The 18,877-nt window shown below is 31.4% G+C and overlaps 1 protein-coding gene and 1 pseudogene across 2 annotated transcripts in view; both read right to left on the bottom strand.

Annotated features, from left to right (window-relative positions):
* LOC118197531 (glucose dehydrogenase [FAD, quinone]-like) overlaps positions 1-18,877 on the bottom strand; it is a 187,019-nt gene that overhangs the window by 80,787 nt on the left and 87,355 nt on the right. The window contains exon 8 of the mRNA XM_035369051.2: positions 4,318-4,504. Coding sequence (XP_035224942.2) covers positions 4,318-4,504 — 187 coding nt within the window. The remainder of the gene's footprint in view (positions 1-4,317; positions 4,505-18,877) is intronic.
* LOC118197539 (glucose dehydrogenase [FAD, quinone]-like) overlaps positions 10,905-18,877 on the bottom strand; it is a 38,050-nt pseudogene continuing 30,077 nt past the window's right edge. Inside the window, exons 8-11 of the transcript XR_015041132.1 lie at positions 18,547-18,701; positions 17,362-17,539; positions 13,584-13,806; positions 10,905-12,273 (exon numbers count right to left, since the gene is read on the bottom strand). The product of XR_015041132.1 is annotated as a glucose dehydrogenase [FAD, quinone]-like (transcript). The remainder of the gene's footprint in view (positions 12,274-13,583; positions 13,807-17,361; positions 17,540-18,546; positions 18,702-18,877) is intronic.

The following is an 18,877-nucleotide window of genomic DNA, read 5'->3' on the forward strand; positions in this document are numbered from 1 at the left end:
AATTCTAAGACAGAGATTAAGCGGATCTTTACATTATGAGCAATTGTGTACTGAACTAGCAAAAAACAAATTAATTACTAATTCAGAAGTCAAACAACAAAAATCAGCGTTATATTTTCAAAATTTTCACAGGACTAGTTTCGATGGTTTTACCGAACCACCATCCTCAACTGCAAAATCGCAAATGAACAAGACAGGAAATAATGATTAGATAAGATAAGAAAGCCTGGACAAGAATAAGCAAGCGCCATCTGTTGATGAAACCAGAACTAAAACATAATTTCTTTAAAGGCCGAAGGCAAAGATGGATTGGAATTAGGATCGTTAACTAGAACAGAAAGAGTTTTTTGAATGTGAAATGCCTCTAAAAAATCCAATTCTCCAATGGAAGATGTTTCTTGAATAATTTTGGCAGCAGAAAGATTGAAAGTGTGATTTTCGGACCAACAATGTTGAGCAACAGAAGACTTCTGTGTTTCCTTTTTTCTAACATATGCCTCATGTTCCTTGACGCGAAATTTTAATGCTCTCTTAGTTTGGCCAATGTAAATTAAACCACACTGGCAAGGAATACAATAAATGCCCCAAGAATTCATTAAAAATTATTCAAAAAACATCTTCCATTGGAGAACTGGATTTTCTAGAGGCATTTCACATTGAAAAAAATCTTTCTGTTCTAGTTAACGATCCTAATTCCAAACCATCTTTGCCTTCGGCCTTTAAAGAAACTTGGCGCCACTTGCTTATTCTTGTCCAGGCTTTCTTATCTTATCTAATCATTATTTCCTGTCTTGTTCATTTGCGGTTTTGCAGCTGAAGATGGTGGGTCGGTAAAATCATCGAAACTAGTCCTGTGAAAATTTTGAAAATATAAGGCTGATTTTTATTGTTTTACTTCTGAATTAGTATTTATTCGCGTGTTATTGTGTCTTACTTAAACAAATTAGTTATTTTTAGAAGTTATCCACTTCAATTTTCTAATATTGGAAGTTGTGTTCGTTCTCATGATTTGCATTCTGGTTTGATTACAAAAGTATAACCTGGTAAGTCGTGTCTACCGCTTCTCAGCAACAACTGAAAAGCAGAACATCTTAACAAAAAGGCGACTATGTGGTACCAATTCATCTTTGTACATAGTAGTTGAAGTTAGAACTTTTAATCTAGAAAATGAGACAACAGATGAGCAAATATTTCCAAATGTGCAATTTTACGGCTTGCTCTGATAGCTTGAAAAAAGTGCCTGGTTTGCACATGTGCAGACATGATAAAAATGAAGTAAAGGAAAGATTGAATTTATGGGAGTGATGTTTCTTATGAAGAAAATAGAATTAGAATATGAAGAAAATAGAATTCTTATGAAGAAAATAGAATTCGTCTTATTCATTTTTAATTTAATAATAATGATTCGTTTTAATTTATTAAGTATTAATTATCCTACAATGAACATTAAGTGAATGGAAATAAGAGATAAACGGAAATGGTTTGATTATTACATTATCTTAAAAACATACAAATAGCAATCGCTAAACATTAATTTATTAAAGTTTTTTTTTTTTGATTTTGTTTGTTATTGTCAAATAAGATAAGAAAATACAAAGAACGATTACTCTGAGAAAGTTTCCGTACAGTTAAAGTGTAATGTTCGTGAAGTTTTATAGCGTGCTTAAAATTTCCCTCACAGAATCAATTAGCAGCTCAAATTATTTTTGACTCAACTTTCTCCTCTAGGAAACTGGAAGTAAAATGAAACGTTTTTGACACGGCAGAGTACTGGGAATGAGCAAGTAGGTGGTCACTGAAGGATGTCGTATACTGTCTCTCTCTCCGTTTACAATCCAACATCGCAATGCGGGTTTTCAAACTTACCTCTGAGCATCTGTATTGGTGGATGCTAGTTTAAGATTTGATTGTTGGTGATCATGACCGGAGGATCGACTTTCGTGTTTTGTTTTAAATACTTTAGATGAAAATGGATCCGTTGTGAAAAATATTCTTTTCAACGAATGAAAACTTATTGTCAAGAGATGGAAGTATAAATGTTCATTGAAATCTAAATCTCTTCGATGCTTTTTAACTGTAAAATTAAATGCGATTCAATTTTAAAAATTTTTCTTGAAAGGAATACACCTGAATGAGAAAATGCCTTACATAGCTAACCTTTTTAAATAATATTTTAAAGCCAATTAAATTTTAATGTTCGCTGCTCAAAAACAATGGGACAGTTCTATATCTCCTGTTCTATTGGGCCGATTGACGAAATTCAAATTGCGTTTTTCATGTCTCGAAAGTGCGATTTAAGATATGTATTAGATTTATACAGAGAATTGTTCTAATACAACTATTTACACAAAATCGGACTTTTCTGAAATGGCGTGGCAATTGTTTTCCATATTTCGATTCTATGACTCAAATTATTCCATACTGCCAAGTTTTGTAAAAATCGCACATGTAGTTTTTAAAAAATTAGCTCTCAAAATTTTAGCGCTTCAATGTTAATTGAATTTCATATATATTTATTAATACCTCTTTTTTTATTAAACATATTTGATTCTTCCTTTCACATTTCAAAATTTAGGTTCATTCCAAATAAAATTGACCCATTTTTTACGATTTATTTTTTAAATTTATAATTTTAAATAATTTTGATAAATTTTTCGAAAAAGGTTTCGAATTATAAACGTTTTCCCATCATCTTAAAGTAGATGTATTTCCAAACATACCTGCAAAACATTAGAGTTTTTTATTGAAAATTTCATAAGATAGAAATAAATTTACATTTTGGCGCGTTTTGAAATTTGGTGTATTTATTACGAAAATGTGATTTACGCAGTTTGTTAAAATTATTTGAAAGTATGAACGGTGACTTATTTTCACTCGTGGGCAATGATGAACAAGGAAAGGAAAATGGGTTGCTATAAATTAAGAAGTTTGCCAAGTGAATTATTCTTGGCGCAAACTGGAAAAATTTCGCCACAATAAATTTTCAAATTTCTCCATAAATTTCTCATCAAAAATTACAAAATTTAATATGTAGGCATAATTAGAGTCATAGAATTGAAATATGGAAAAAAATGGTATGCTATTTCAGAAAAAGTCCGATGTGCCAAAATACCTATGTTAAAGAAAAACTATATATAAATCCAATATCTATCCTAAGTCACGCTTTCAAAACATGAAAAACGCAAGTTGAATTTCGTCAATCGGCTCATTAAAACAGGAGGTCCCTTTTTTTTTTTAGGGGGACAGCGCTTTTAATAGAAATTTTAATCTCGCACTGAAATCAAAAGTCAAATATTGCATGCTCACAAAACTATATTTATAATTTGTTTCCTACCTTTTTACACAGGAATATTTCATCAATGGTTTTTAAATATAAATCTATTTGTGAATCGCAGTATTCTTTCAAATTGGTAAAAACGAAATCTACTCAATTATCTTGCTGTCTCTATTTGTTGTTCAGAATTCCTAATCTCTGTGGGTGCTTCAAAATTGGGCTTCTCTTTCACTTCCTGGTTATTCACTATTTGTATTTACTGAATTGGTTCTGTAAGAAATTATGTATGATTTTTAACAAATCTCTTTCTTTCTTTGAGCCCTTCTGGCTTTAATTCTTAAATAATGTCTTGAAAGGTTTGCGTGTTCTTGATAGTTTTCATTTGCTTCTGAACGAACATGCCTAGAGATACCAATTCTATTGTTTAGAAATCTATCTCCGAGTCATTTACTTTCATCATAAGGATTTCAAAATTATACATTTTATTTCATTGTTCGTTGTCGATCTGTTATTTGTTATTAGCTTAAATGAGTTCAGTTTGCAATAAAAGTAAAATTGTTTGATAGTATACTTTTTCATACATTTTTTGGGCTGTTTTATTAACGAATTGCGAAATATACCTTGCATTCTTGAAGCACTTCAAAAGATATTTATTTTAGCTTAAAAATTTATTTTATTCAATAATTTTAGTCCATTAAATTTTTCAAATGTTTAAATCAAAAGTACAATACAATATTAAATCTTCCTATAGTCTTCTAATAAGAAATCATTTTCAAAATTATTCAGTCTTGGAAAATCTGCTTTAAATCTACTTGAAATATACTTTTTAAATACATAATGATTACGTATGAAATATATGTTTTAAATACATAGTGCGGTTTTTGTGGAAGGATGCTGAATCTGAAAATAAATTTTATTTTATCAAGCATAGATTTATTGTAATTTACACCAAACCAGTCTTGATTTCTATATACAGGGCTGCTTGCACAAAATTAGAACAATTTGGGTCTGTTTACTTAATTTTGTAATGTAAAGACTAATACTTTTTAAATGTTCCATCTGATAGCAGTTTTTCTGGGGTATATGTCTGCATCTTGATTTCCATAACAGAAGAGCTTTTCGTAAAATTCTTGGTGGTTTCCATTCCTCTTTCATTACTTTCCGAAATCCTTCAACCGTGGTGGGTTTGCGCTTATAAAGATCTCTTTTCACTAGTTCATAAGTGAAAGTCTGAGGAATTTTCAGGAATACATTGAAAAATTATACATACAATACCTGCATCAGTCTCAATTTTTTAAAGTAATGCAGTGGTCCTATTTGATGTATGGCTGGCTGCTTTGTCTTGATGAAGTTTCACGTTTTGAAAGTCAGTGGGATAAAAAAAATGGAATTTCTGCTGTAAATATCGGACATAAACTTTCTCTTCATAGTACAAATTTTAACATTTTCCCCACTCTTCTTACTTTTAATTTCCCATTGTATAAAAATCCTGCGACAATCATAAACCCCTTAGTAAAGATTTCTTTGTCAGGAATCAGGTTTGTATATTTTTTTCAGGTATTCCTGTCAGGTCATTATTTCAGGTATTCCTGTATTCCTGTCTGGAATCAGGTTTGTATATTTTTTCTATTCGTTTCCTATAATAAACAGACCTTCTTTGCTGTAGTCAGTTACCCATGCTTCATAAAGGGTCACAATGTATTTCTCTCCTGCTAAAAGGTTTTCATACAGGATTCTACAAATTGTTCCGCTTTGAGCCACATGCATCGGCAAAAGCTGGTGAACATTATGTTTTTTAGCTTTTCTAAGTTGTAAATCTTGGTTTATTATTTTATTTATTATTGCTACAGATGTATTTAAAGATTTTGCAATTGACTTCTAAACCGGCAGATTTTCTGTTATTACCAATTACTTAACTTTAGAAACAGTACGTACCTTTTTCAGGTATTCGTTTGGAGTTCTCCTTCCCTGTAGAACTAATAACTGGTGTTTTTTCCCTTTCCGATTAATAATGGTGCTTATTTCGCACCTAGAAATTTAATACTATGTATTTCACAATGTTTTTTCATTTATGGAATAGGAATATTTCTCTTCGGAAAGCGCAAAAATATATCCTTCAATCCAAGCTTGTTTACATGCGACGTTTTGAAAGAAAATGAATTTAAAAGTAGCAGATGATATTTATATTTCAAATAAAAAGCAGCTGTCAAAATATTTTATTTCGAAACATTTACTTTTTTATTCTTTATAGAAATCGTTCTAAAAATGTGTAAACACAGTCCGTATTATTACTTTATTAAACAAAGTAATGGCCAGAAAGAAAAAAGAACTATTACTGAGAATACTATACATAACTCAGCAGAAAATATTTTATATGAGAAGAAAATGCTATATATAAATTCACAAAAAAATTTAATTTTTTACATAAGAAAAATATTTTATTAGAAACTTCACTGTTTTATCTTTTTCTTAGTATTAGCTGTTCTTTCTCTTACACAATGTTTTCACTATCTGTTATACTCTGTATAATTCCTCTGGAATTCTTTTTCGCAACACCAAGAGTAATAATATGAGAACGTGAAATATATTTACCATTTTTAATGTTTTTTTGTGTTGAATTTAAAGAATGAAGTATTTTGCTCCTTAAACAGATTTAAGATTTGAATTTTAATAGCTTATATTCACTGTGATTTACGTAGCATAGATTTTCTTCGAATTTGGTCCAATAACAGCATATTCTTCCAGGCTCACAGAACTATTTAAAAAGAATTGTTTTAAAAACATTCATTTGCAATATGTTTCATACGAGTCACTGTTAAAAGAAGCACGAGGACTTAGCGTAATACATTTTTTTCTTTGCCAGATTAAAAAAGTTTTTTCTCAGAGGCAATGCTTTTGCTTTAAATGCTGGCAGTTGCATATTAAATGCACTGCCGCTGTCCCATATTAAATGCAAGGACAAAAGTGCAGTCAACTTGCTGACGAAAAGCATATAGACAATATTTTATCGTTTCCACAAATGTAATTGTTCGTAATTATTGTATTTTTTAAATGTGTGAGGACTAGTTGAAATTTTCCTAATTTTGTTGTTTTTTATATGTACGAATGGCCAAGAACTACGGAGAAGTACCTATTCCTAACATGTAAAAGAATCACTTTAAATGTTCTCTCGCAAGCGTCTTTGAGTTTAAAGACTGTAAAATTCAAGAATTTTAATAAAATTAATAAATTACTCTTATGCATTCAATTCTGTTACCAAAATTTCTTTAACATTTACTAAGTTGTGTATTGTTATTACAGTAAGCAAATAATTTTATTGTACTTAACCTGCAATAGAAAAAATTAAATTATAAAACATAATATGCAACAGATAGTATCTAATAGATAATATTTAATGCGTATCATATCTGTTGCCCTCCTTTGTTATCAAATCCTGTCAGGGAAAAAAATGAAAGCTTTCTAATTTTATATTACGCTATTACGCACTAAAAGGCAGTTTTTCATTTTATTTACACCTGATAGACAGGCTCGCGACCTGGCGGTAAAAATGTTTCTTTCCGTACAGTGTTTGTCTCGCTTTGAAAACCTTGAGTTTGCTAATCAAAACTTTAACGAAGTTTTACAGAATACGAAATAGGTTTACAGAATTTAAGTTTTACAGAATACGAAATAGGGGATAAAAAAATTCGTAATTAAAAATTCGAGCTTCCAGGTGCCCATATTGGGGTGGAGGACTACGTTATACAAAATTTGATTTGATTTGATTGCCATTATGAGCACTAATAATTGCTGATATACAATGACACACAGAGTCTAGAAAATTTAAGTGATATTTAGGAACATTGCAGTTCAGGCAAGAGTAATTCATTTCATGAGCTTATCCACTATAGTCGCTGCTGTTCACTGTCGTGCAAAAGCTTATGTGACTCCTTAGACTAAAGTCGAGAAAATCTGGTGAACGTGTGGTCAAAATAGAACCGTAACTTGCTGTATATATAGGAAATGTCAAATGTTGAATACGAAGTCTGATTTCGCATTATCCTGTTGGTAAATGGATCTAGGGTGCTTCAATAGGCGCTCTCCGCATTCCATCATACGCTCGCACATCCTTGGTGTTGTATACAAAAGCAGAGTTCGCTTGAAAAATCACTATCACGATATTAATGCATACATATGCATCATTCAGAGTATTATTGGTGCCGCAGACGTTTGTTATGTACCGTTAAATATAGTTGTCTTACATACATAAATGTCTTACATACAGGTTTTTCTTGCCACGCCAGAGCACCATATTTTTTGTGCTACTAGTGCATGATGTGTTTGTATAATGTGTAAAGGGGATTCGCACAAGAAGTCTGCCATCTCGGATACTGATGCATCGAGATCAACGTCTGCCTGTCTCTCTGTGCGTTCTTTGTTGACTAAATAGTTTTATAATTATATGAGTATGGTAAGATTTCGATTAGAGTGAGCGGCAGGTTGGTGGTATGATTGCGCAGTCACAGTTCCGCAATCAAATTCAGAAACATGCTCCTGAACTATCTTCCAACTCGAGGCATACTTCACACGTCTAGCCAAATAAATAAGAAAGAAAATTCTATTTTTGTATGAAAAATTAGTTTGCTTTTCTTGTTTTGATCGCACTGACCCTAAGTGGCATTTTAAATGCTCGTTTTTTGCATATGTTGTGTACTGCTAATCATTTGCTTATCCTACAATATTCTTTCTATTAAGGAAATTTCACATCGGGCGACTGCTTCTTCGATGGTGTTCCAAATAATTTTAAAGGCCAGCAGTGTAATTTCAGCATTTATCATAACGGTATGAGCATATAATTATTTTTTACTTAGCAGATTAGTTTAAATTAGATAAAGAAAAACATTAAAATTATGTAAATAATTATAATTCAAATTCCTGTCAAAATATCTTTAATAATAAATGTCATACGTTAAGTAAATCAGTTTAAATACAGCATAAATTGTCAACAGAAATTTCATATTCAGTATTTATTCAAATATTAGATCCATAATTGGAAAGTAAATCTGAAGAATTCACTATGTAATCAGAGTTTAGCATTCATTTCCTGTTTTTAATCATATCCCCTATAAATAAATTTTTGTTTAAAAAAAAACATTTTTCTTACTGAGAAATTTAACTATCGAAAATCTGATCAATTTTCCTAATTAACTTGTTTCTTAACCCTTTCAGCTCCAATTTATTTGTTTGTTTAAACTCACCTGATTTTTTAATGTACTCTTAGTAATTATCACAAAGAGTTGAAATATATCATTTTAAAGGAACTGACCACTGGAACATATATGACCCGTCAACAAATTTTATAAAACATATTCAATATACGCCATCTTTACATGAAGAAAAGATATTCGATAAGTAGTAATCGAATGTCAACAAACTTACGTATATATTTTTACACGTATTTTATGCAAAACCAGAAACTAAACAAGTCTAAAAACGTAGCACATGGTCGCTTTATAATAAACAAATTCACTAAGCCTCAATAAGAAGCTGCGCGCGACAATTTTGTGGTGTGGTGTAGTGGTGTATTTAATTATGGCAAAGCACACTAGGGCTATCTGCCTAAGGGGAAGGATGCCTTCGTGGAGGACTTTCTAAGGGAAACTGGCTCGTATACACGTTACACATGGGGAAAATCACGAAAACACCCATGCAGCCAGCCCGTTTGCGGAATTCGAACCTCGGACCGAACTACCAGTGTTCAGCGACTTTACTGCTCGGCCGCTGGTGGGCCGAGACAATTTTATAGTGGGGATGTTAGAAATGATGCCTACTACCATTTGGACATCAATTACGAAGTAAACTGATGCGTGTAATTCCCTCTAGGCTTCTTTAAACATTTACTGGGACTTATATAACTCATTGGAACTGAAAGGGTTAATGCATGCCCAATTTCAGTATCATTGCCACTTCAGTGATATAATTTTTTTCGCCAATTATAAATTATTGTTCAATAGCTTTAATCCTGTCGAATTTTTGAGAATTTAAAATATATTAGTATAGTGACATAAAATTGTCAAATAGTTTTAAATGTTTGAAGGAAATGTTCATGCGAGTCCGACAGCGATAAGTTATTTTCTTGTCTTCTTAAATTTTTAGGAATTCAGTTATAAAATTTTGTAAACTATAAAACGTTTTATCTTAATTAACCCAATTATGTTATTAGTTTATTTTTACTACTTTTACCTTCGTCATTTTCCATCAGACAGCAAATTAGTTAATGTATATTATAAGCGCAGAGTTCTTGAGTACAAGAAACGGCTTTTGGAAGCCCTTAGCTGATCTGTTACTCTGCTTACATCTCCTGTTACTTGAACTGATTTGTTGGCTTTAGTTTCGGCAAACCGTATTTGCTTCGGGAATACTTCCAGCCTTGGACAAGGCTTACTTAAGAGGGTATTAATTTGTATTTCATATTTTAATTTGACCTTGAACATCTGTTCTATTTATCGCTCAAGCTGCGGGGTTTGTTCTTTTATTACATAAGTTTTTAGATCGTCAGATATTCAGGTTTATGTGTTATTAAGAAGGTTTAATATTGTTTTATATTACATATGTATGTACATATGTGATATAATAATTATTTTATAATATTTAATATTGGTTTTATATTGATTTAATATTGGTGTTTGTTATATATTAATAATGGTTTTCGGAAATGAATATGCATATAAAATTTATTTCAAATCACAATTACAAAATGAAACTTTCTCTAATTTCATTTAAAACATTTAGGTATGTACAAAAAACATATAATGAGTATGCTCAAAACATTTTTCATCTTCTGTTGCAAGGAATGCGTGGGAAACAACAGAGATCAAAATGTTTGGAATCTTATATTCATAAAACTTCCTATTAATGTAAATTTTTATTCTTAGGCGAAATGTAATTATAGATCAATATTTATCCGTTTATGATAGAGGTGGTAATGTGTAGATTATTTATACTAAAATATTGCTTTTTTTTACTATAGTTTGAAGTTAATTCTTTTTCTTCAACACTGATAATAGAGACTATTTTTATCCATCAATAGAAGTGTAATTACAAGTCGTTTACTAATTAATACATAATCAACTTTAAATATGAGTAATTCAACAATGACTCAATAGAAGATGTTAAATATCGTTGTAAAATTCCAAAGACTAAAATGTTGATCAGTAGTAATTATTAGTTTGTGTGTTTTTGGTGAAGTTACAAAAAGTTCTATGGCTTGGCTTATCGGATGCTTTTAATTAAAAAGCATTACCTTGTGTGCACTTCATTACATTGTTTTATTATATATTTATTCACCATGCATACTTAACTGTATTAATATTTACTTCATAAGTGAAAACTATGTTGTTTTGTTATACTAAAATTCATTGAAAAGTGTTATATGTTACAAAACAATACAAAATAGTAACTCCCTTATTATTAATGCCATGCTATTGATAGTGTTCTCTGTCTAGGTATAAAATTGGTTATGACTGTTTGCTCTGTTACGTAACATGTATTAATACATAAATAAGTAACATAAATTATCAAAAAAAAGTGAAAGATATTTTCTATGAGACGGTGTTACATTTTACTAAAATATACTGAACTAATACAGAAGTCATGCATAGGTTGCAATATTCTTTGCAATTTTTTTATGTATTTTTTTTCTTTTTTAGGCCTGTGAAGTACATTTGAGAGATACACTATGTAAAGATTGAGTTCTAAACACTGCAAGAAACTGATAAAACTTTATTTTAAAAACCAAGGATCCATCATCCTCTCTTAAAGAGCATGCCGTCGGCATGTTGCCCAGATTTGTTTCTTTGCGGACATCTCAAAAGATGTATATACATCAACAAACCAGCAACAATCGAACTAATTAAAGACAATATACGGGCCGAAGTTCTTGAGTTACAGTTAGCAGTTCTTCGTAAAGTTATGAACAACGTACTGAGAGGAGCCGCTCTTTATGAGGCTTGGAACTGTGGTCAATTAAAAAGACATAATATTTCACACCTAATGCTTTCACATTTCTCAACCATGTACTTCATATTATAGTTAGGAATAAGTACGCGAATTTCCAAACAAACAAATGATGCAGTATTCAAACCCATGCGGCACTTGTGGTAAACAATGTGTCAGACGTAATTGAATCAATGAATATATACATAATGTATGAATTTTCTTAATAACAGAACAAAATCTTCTTTCAACAACACCTAAAATACTTTATATTATTTAAAAATCGTATTGTCAAAGGCTAGCAAATTTAGGAAATAAGTTAACTAGTATAAGAAGTTTAGAAAAGGGATAACCATTTAAGTAAAGAAATAAGAATAAGTTTGGAATCACACTGTTCTTAGAAAACGTTTTTGAAAGTAATGAATTTGATAGACTTCTTCAAAACGATAAAATCCACGAGAAGATGCATTTTTATACACACCAGTTCTTTTCTTCCGGGCAAAAACTGTTAATTTAATTTATCAGATTTTGTTTCGTGAAACCTATATACATAATTATACTTTTGTGTTCATTGTTGGATGAGTTTTGCAAGCCACGAAGGTAAATTTTTATTCCATGGAACTATGGCTGGAGAATTCCAAGGTGATATAATTTTGGGGAACTGTGCTACTGTTGGACTTTGGCCGTTTTCTATTATTTTATCAGGAGACAAAATGTCAGAAGGATGATTGTTTTCTCTTTCGTTATAAGCTGGGATGTTATTCCATGTTTCCTTTTTGGGTTCATAGTAGGTGTTTACTGGAGGTTTAGCATATTCGGTTTCATGTTCTCCATTTGTCCAGGAGGAATGTTCAGGCTCATTCCAGCTGTTATCCTCATAATCATGTTTTTTACATTGTATGGTACTTTTAATGATGTCTGATGCTTTTTCAGCTACCATCAAGGTAGGGGCTTCAATATTTCCTGAAGGTATGATGGGCATGACTGAAGCATCTACGACGCGTAGTCCTTTAACATTTTTCACCCTAAATTTTAAGAAAAATTGAATTCAGAATTTTTTAATTTCTTCAAGAAATATTAGCAAAATTATTTTAATGTTATACTAATATATTATATTAATACCGGCATTCAATACTTATAATAACATTTTTAAAACATCAAATTAAAAATTGCAAAATTATATTCTAGTACTAATTCTCAAAAGCATTTTTATATTTTATAAACTTAAAATTTTGATTGTACTAAGATTAATATTTTTTTTATTTTCTAATGGCAAGGTAAAGTACAACAAGAAATATAAAGACAGAACATTATAGAAGTGACTAAATGTTATTGCCTAAGACAGATTTTTGCACGCCAGTATTGGGTGGTCTCGGAGTCATAACGAAGAAGTGATCTACAGCGAAGAAGGTGGGCTGTATCAAGGACGGAACGTGTTCGCTCTGTTTATAGGTTCCATAAGATCACAGAATGAGACAAATAGTTGAGCAAATATGCCAATTCGGTAAAGATGTTCACATAGGTAAGCAAGATCTTCAGCATTCAATTGTTTCGTGTTAATGCTATACAACAATTTCAGATGATGTCTTTGTTTCATAGACTGCTTAGCTTTTTTGAGTGGTATGACATATCTGAGTTTGTTGATTGTAATAGTGATGCACCGCACCTTTTCGTGCGAGGAAATCTGCCTGTTCATTTCCGTAGATGCCGCTGTGTCTAACTAAGATGAATTAATACTAAATAGTACTATCGAAATCAACTAATACTATCAAGAATATTTAGTATTAGTTCAACTAAGATGAACTAATAGTAAATGCTTTTGATGGCGAGGAAAATATATGAAATATCTGCTGAGGAAACAAATATTCATTTGTGGGTTCTATATTAACTAGCAAACACGGAAATTTAACTTAAACCGTGTTATTATTTTTTAGAATTAAAAAAAAACCGGTAAATTAATAGATCAATGCGTTGACCGTTATAACAATGCGAGAGCATAAGCGAAAATTTCAATTTCTTGCTAGGTTAAGAAAATTTAAATATTATAAGCTTTTTCGGAATATGATTCCGACATATTCCAAAAATTGTCTACGACAATTTCTTACAGAGAAGTAGAAAAATAAATAAAAAAAAAAAAAAAAAAAAAATTTGTTAAGTAACTTAAATTTCATACCTCAGTAGAAACTTCCGAACTATAAAGTTTTGAATTGTTAGCTTAGCAATACTTTATTTGGCTGTAAATACATTGTTAGTTTGGCATGTAAACACATTGCTAGTTTGGCAATTCTTTATTTGGCTGTAAAGATTGCATTAATTTTTTAAAAAATATTCTTACCGTAAATGTGGATCCACCACAGTAGTCGGATCTTTAGGATCTCCCATCTTAGCTGTACCGACCGGATGGTAGAATGACACTACTGCTGACCTTACTTGACACCAGAAGTAGCGATCTATATTTAAAACGTACTTTTCACAACCAGGGTAAATTCCGTCCGATGGTGTTGAACCCACTTTCTTCAAAGGCTGACTTGTTCCAATGCGCATGCAAGTCTTCAGTCCTGCGAAGTTTAAATGAAATACTTAATATGGTGATAGCGGACATAAAACTGAAAAACAAAAAGAGGAATTTAAAAAAATTACTGAAAAAAATTAAGTTGAATTGTAGTTTGGTTTATTTGATTATAGAAAAGTACTCGAGGGCTATCTGCCTGAGGGGAAGGATGCCTTCGGGAGGATCTTCTAAGGGAAAGTGGCTCGTATACACGTTACATATGGGGAAAGCCACGAAAACGCGTATGCAGCCAGCACGTTCGTCGGGATTCGAACTTCAGACCGATCTACCAGTCTTCAGCGACTTTACCGCTCGGCCGCTGTTTTGTCTTTGATGTGTAGATAGCAGTTTTTATTGTTAATAACCTAGTGTAAAAATTACATTTTGTGTATTTGATATTAAACAAATAAAAAGTGTGGAAAACTTCCCGCTGAGCTTTAATAAACAAGTTCATATTCGTAAGTTCTTCTTTGATCCACTTCTTTCCAAGATAAGCTGTCCAACAAAATGGCTTCTTAGTATATTAATCCTAGAAACGTACGATATTTATAATACTTCCAATTATAAAAGCTTCTTTAATCTTTTCATTTGAAGTAACTAGTGTGCGAGCTAGATCAAAAGCCCAGTCACTAGTCACTCTCATAACAGAGTGCAGTTACGATTTTATATCACACTTCTCATCCATTTCTATAAACTTGGGAGCACCCGCGTTCATATGAGTTACACGAGCGCGCGCACTGGGTCTAAAAGACCCGATTAATGTTTTTTGAAGAAAATACTGTAAATCTTCAGGAAAAGTGTTACGTCTATGCCAATAATAAATTTTTTGATGAAATTAAAAAAGTATGCACATTAAAATTTTTAATTTGTCGAAATGCTTTTATAAAATAAAATTTCTTAAAGGAATAGAAACTCGTATTATATGCTAGCACAGGAAAAAAATAGCGTACCTTTGTTCTGTATCGATTCTTATTTTCTTTATTAGCACCATAGACAGAAAATGCAACAATGCATAGAAAAAAATGCAGCAACAAATTGTAGCAGCAGATTGAACAAAGTGTTGTCATGTGTTCCAAATACAAATATTTTTCACATCCGGCAAAGCGCGTTTCCGTTTTCTGTGCTTTTTCGCTGAGCAAACACAGTATCTTTTCCTTTTTTTTTTTTTTTTTTTCGTTTCTGGTAATTGTTTTTCAATAAAACGATTTATGAGATTCCCACTTTCGATTTCAGAATCTATATCAGTTTCTGAATCAGTATCGTGTGAACTAAAAATTCATGATTACTTCCATTCTCATTTTCTTCAATACATTCTTCGCCAGTTTATACACCTAATAACTTTTGCAGCATTTCTTCATTGTAAGATAAATCACGTGACATGTTTGCCACTTTCTATACTATCACAAATCAACTACGTAACAGTAACACGAATATGCGCGCTGGGTTTAAAAGACCCGATTCGATCAAAATCAAGATTCCGAATCAAAGCCAAAGCGAAAAAACTTCAGAAATATAAAGTGGTCGGCCTCAAACACGAGCGCGGATCCATTAGACCCAGCGCGCGGGCTCGGAGGTTAAATGAAGAATTTTTAGATTATTAGTTGTTCATAAATCTTCGGTTTCTTCGTAACGATTTCATAGGAATTGGTTTTGAACTTGATATTATTTATTTCTAAAATGTTAAAGGGCGATAGTATTGCCTGTTTAGTAAATTTTCCTCATAATATGAATAACATAGGAGATACTAAATACGAAAATTTACTTTGATTATAATAGTACTGCCGATATTGCATGTAAAAGTGGCCGCAGCCGTTACGACATATGTAATAAAAGGGTAAGTACTGTGAGATTGAGGACCATTTCCATCAGCCTGTCAAGAATTGTGTCAGACAATTATAATGTAAATCAATGACATGAGAAACACACACCAATTTTTAACAAATGAAACGGAGTATCTAAATTGGAAATTTTAAATATTGATAACAATTTGTATTTAACTGGTTATAACTTTTATCACTTCTCTTAATGTCGAATCTTCTGAAGCATTTTAATATGAAATCTCTATCCTTACAGGAACTGGGTATTATCTCAACGTTAAAATATATAACGTTGAGATAATACCCAGTTCCTGTATATTTTACCGGCAATATATGACACGCTGGCATTTTACAGAATACCTAGGCATTTTATGGAATGCTTGTGTTTTTAGGCTAAATGTGAAATATAAGAATTATTACATACGTTAACTAAGCAATATATATAATAACGAGGCATTGTAGTATAGAATCACAAATGCTCGTAAAGTACGGAAAAAAATGGTCATGATAAGTTATGCTATAGTTTAAAAGTCGTTCCTTCCTGAAAAAAACAAATGTTATTCTGAAAAAATAATGAAAGATTGACATTAAAAAACTTTTATTCAAAATAAGCAAAACAATTAGTGAGATGATCTTAGTACATTATAATAAATTTGTATTCTTTACCTGGCTGAGACTGAAAATAATTAAGATTCAGCTGATAATGGAAGTTAACTTCAGAAAAAATCATAGGTTTCATAACAATGCTCTTTTTTAATACATTTTTGTTTTTTCTGGCTTATCTCACACAGATGGATGTACAGTTCAATATCATTCCATATAACGTTTTTTTTGTATTCAGCTGAAAGTTCTTTTAACATTCTGCCATGTCCTTTGTTTTCAATAGGCAAATAATAAGTTTCACGAAGTACGTGAAATAACTCAGTGTTCGTAACTGTATAGTACTAACGCCTTCTTTAACAGGATAAATGAGCTTACTTTTGTTTTCCACACACATCCCGTCATAGCGATTCAGCAATCAGTATTCCCGTGATTCTTTCTTAGCAGTCATTTTGGATTTTTTATATTATATATTGACTTCTGCTTACAGTTTCGGTTATTCGAAATGAATCGGAGATGTTTTTCATAGTTTACCTGTGTGTCGTTTGGTATTCAATAGAATACCTAGTAATCGTTTCATAAATTGCCGGCTAGTCTGGGATATTCTATAAAATTCCTAGGTATTCTGTAGAATGTCAGATTTCATACTTTGCTGGTAACATATATATTTAAAAAAAAAAGGCTCTCCAACGTAATGACATAGCTAAGAAAGCTAATAAAATTTCTTTCATTTTGTATCATTTGTTCCTCAAATTCATTTAAATAGACCGTACATTTTGTAAAATGTAAAATATTTTAAATGTTATTGTAGTAAATAATACGTTCCCCCTAAAAAAAAATCTCAGAGCAGATGAGGTTCTTAACCACAAGGAAAATACTGGTACATCCTCATGTGAGGCCTTTACATGCCCACAACGTATAACATTTTAAAGGAAACTAGAATCCTTTACTTCCTGTGGAATGATATCTGAATTTAGAAAAACGCATTCTTTGATAAAAGGTTTAATATAATAAGAATGAAGATCTACTTCAGGCTTGAAATTCATTTCTAAATTTAAAGCTCTATTTTATTCTCATTGCTCTCACTTTAAGCGCCAAAAAAGCCTTCTACCCATAAAATAATATAACCAATCTCAAAATCTTACCATCCACAACATCTTGGATATCTTGTGGGTCATCAAAGTAATTGGGGTCGATAAAAGGGCTGTCGTAGGGATCCGTAGAACGTAACCTAATTGTTCCTCGGCTACGAGGCTGGAGAAGATGAGACAAGCATCCCAACCAAGGTTTTCCTTCATAAGGGCCATACACGCTTTGAAACACCTGGCAGACAGAAAACAGAGTAATAACTAATATTAGGAAGTAAGCATCTATGATCTATAATAGAAATTTAACATTTTACTTTAAAATTTATATCACCCAAATGTTTGTTTTCACATCACATGCATTGCTGAATCCTAATCCCAAAATTTTGCTTAACGGATTTTAGCTTTTATGTATTTAAATTCACAGATTAAAAAAGTCTTGTCTGTAATCTCTAAAGAGCTGAAAAGAAAAAAATCTAGGAACTAGATAAGCAATCACTATTTTTCATTCTGCTTATTAGATGGACAAGTCAATTAGCGACTTTCAAACGGGCACGTAATTTGTAAGAAGTATACTTATTATACATTTTTTTCTGATAATGCGAGGAACACTTTTTTAGAAATTACAGATATATAAATTAAATATGGGAGCTTTAATTGCTTACAATGGCCTAATGGTGTTTCTTCTTCATTCAAACTGGAGTTTCGTATTTTTCTCTACTTTTACGCCGAAGAACTTGAAAAAATATGAATAATCGCAAAACTGTTCTTTATTAATAGCATAATTACTCTCTGAAAGTCGCAGTTCCGATAGCCCATATTTTATTAACAATCTCATTGCCACTGAAAAAAATATCAAAATTTTACTAAGAAGAATACTAGCTCGTTCTGTTACAGTGGCAAACAATATCGAAAGGTATATAAAATTTTTGTTTTGTTTAGAAATGAAACACAGATTTCCGATGCCATATTTTTTTTTGCTGTTTTTTCTTCGTGAAAACTAATATGCGCTATATCTGGAGATTATTGAAAATATGGAAGCGAAGTCTCTCTTGCTGTGTTGGAATACGAGGTATATTTTGAGATTTTTGTTATGCAGTTTTACAAGGCCTAAAAGGTTGCTGAGATATGACAAAGTATTCTTAAAAATATATAGCTAAAAGCTATTTTATGTAGAAAGAATATATTAGGATTCCACGTTAGCTTGTTTAAAGATGTTATTACTTACAGAATATTTATACTTACCTCTGGCCTTAAATTGAAGTTTAACAGAGGAATTAGAGTAGCGCCTTCTACGAAATATAGTTGATATCTGGGAAAATCTTTTTTCTTCTCCCAGTGATTCGTCTCGTTGCTCAAAAATGCCATAGTATTTACTATTGCTGTGCCAGAGAGTGGACCTGAGGTGAATATAAGAGGACATATGTAGTTATAATCTGATTATGTTTATAAATAAAACTTCTTAAACAAAGCATAGGCATTCCAACGGAAATAATTTTTTTTAAACCTATAATCTATTTAACAAACAAATGCTAAATAAGCCAGCGACGTTATTACTGTTTTTTGAAACAGAAGT

Source organism: Stegodyphus dumicola, chromosome 5 (assembly GCF_044657685.1).
Source record: "Stegodyphus dumicola isolate Sdum_Otavi_A_Nest chromosome 5, ASM4465768v1".
Classification (NCBI taxonomy): domain Eukaryota; kingdom Metazoa; phylum Arthropoda; class Arachnida; order Araneae; family Eresidae; genus Stegodyphus; species Stegodyphus dumicola.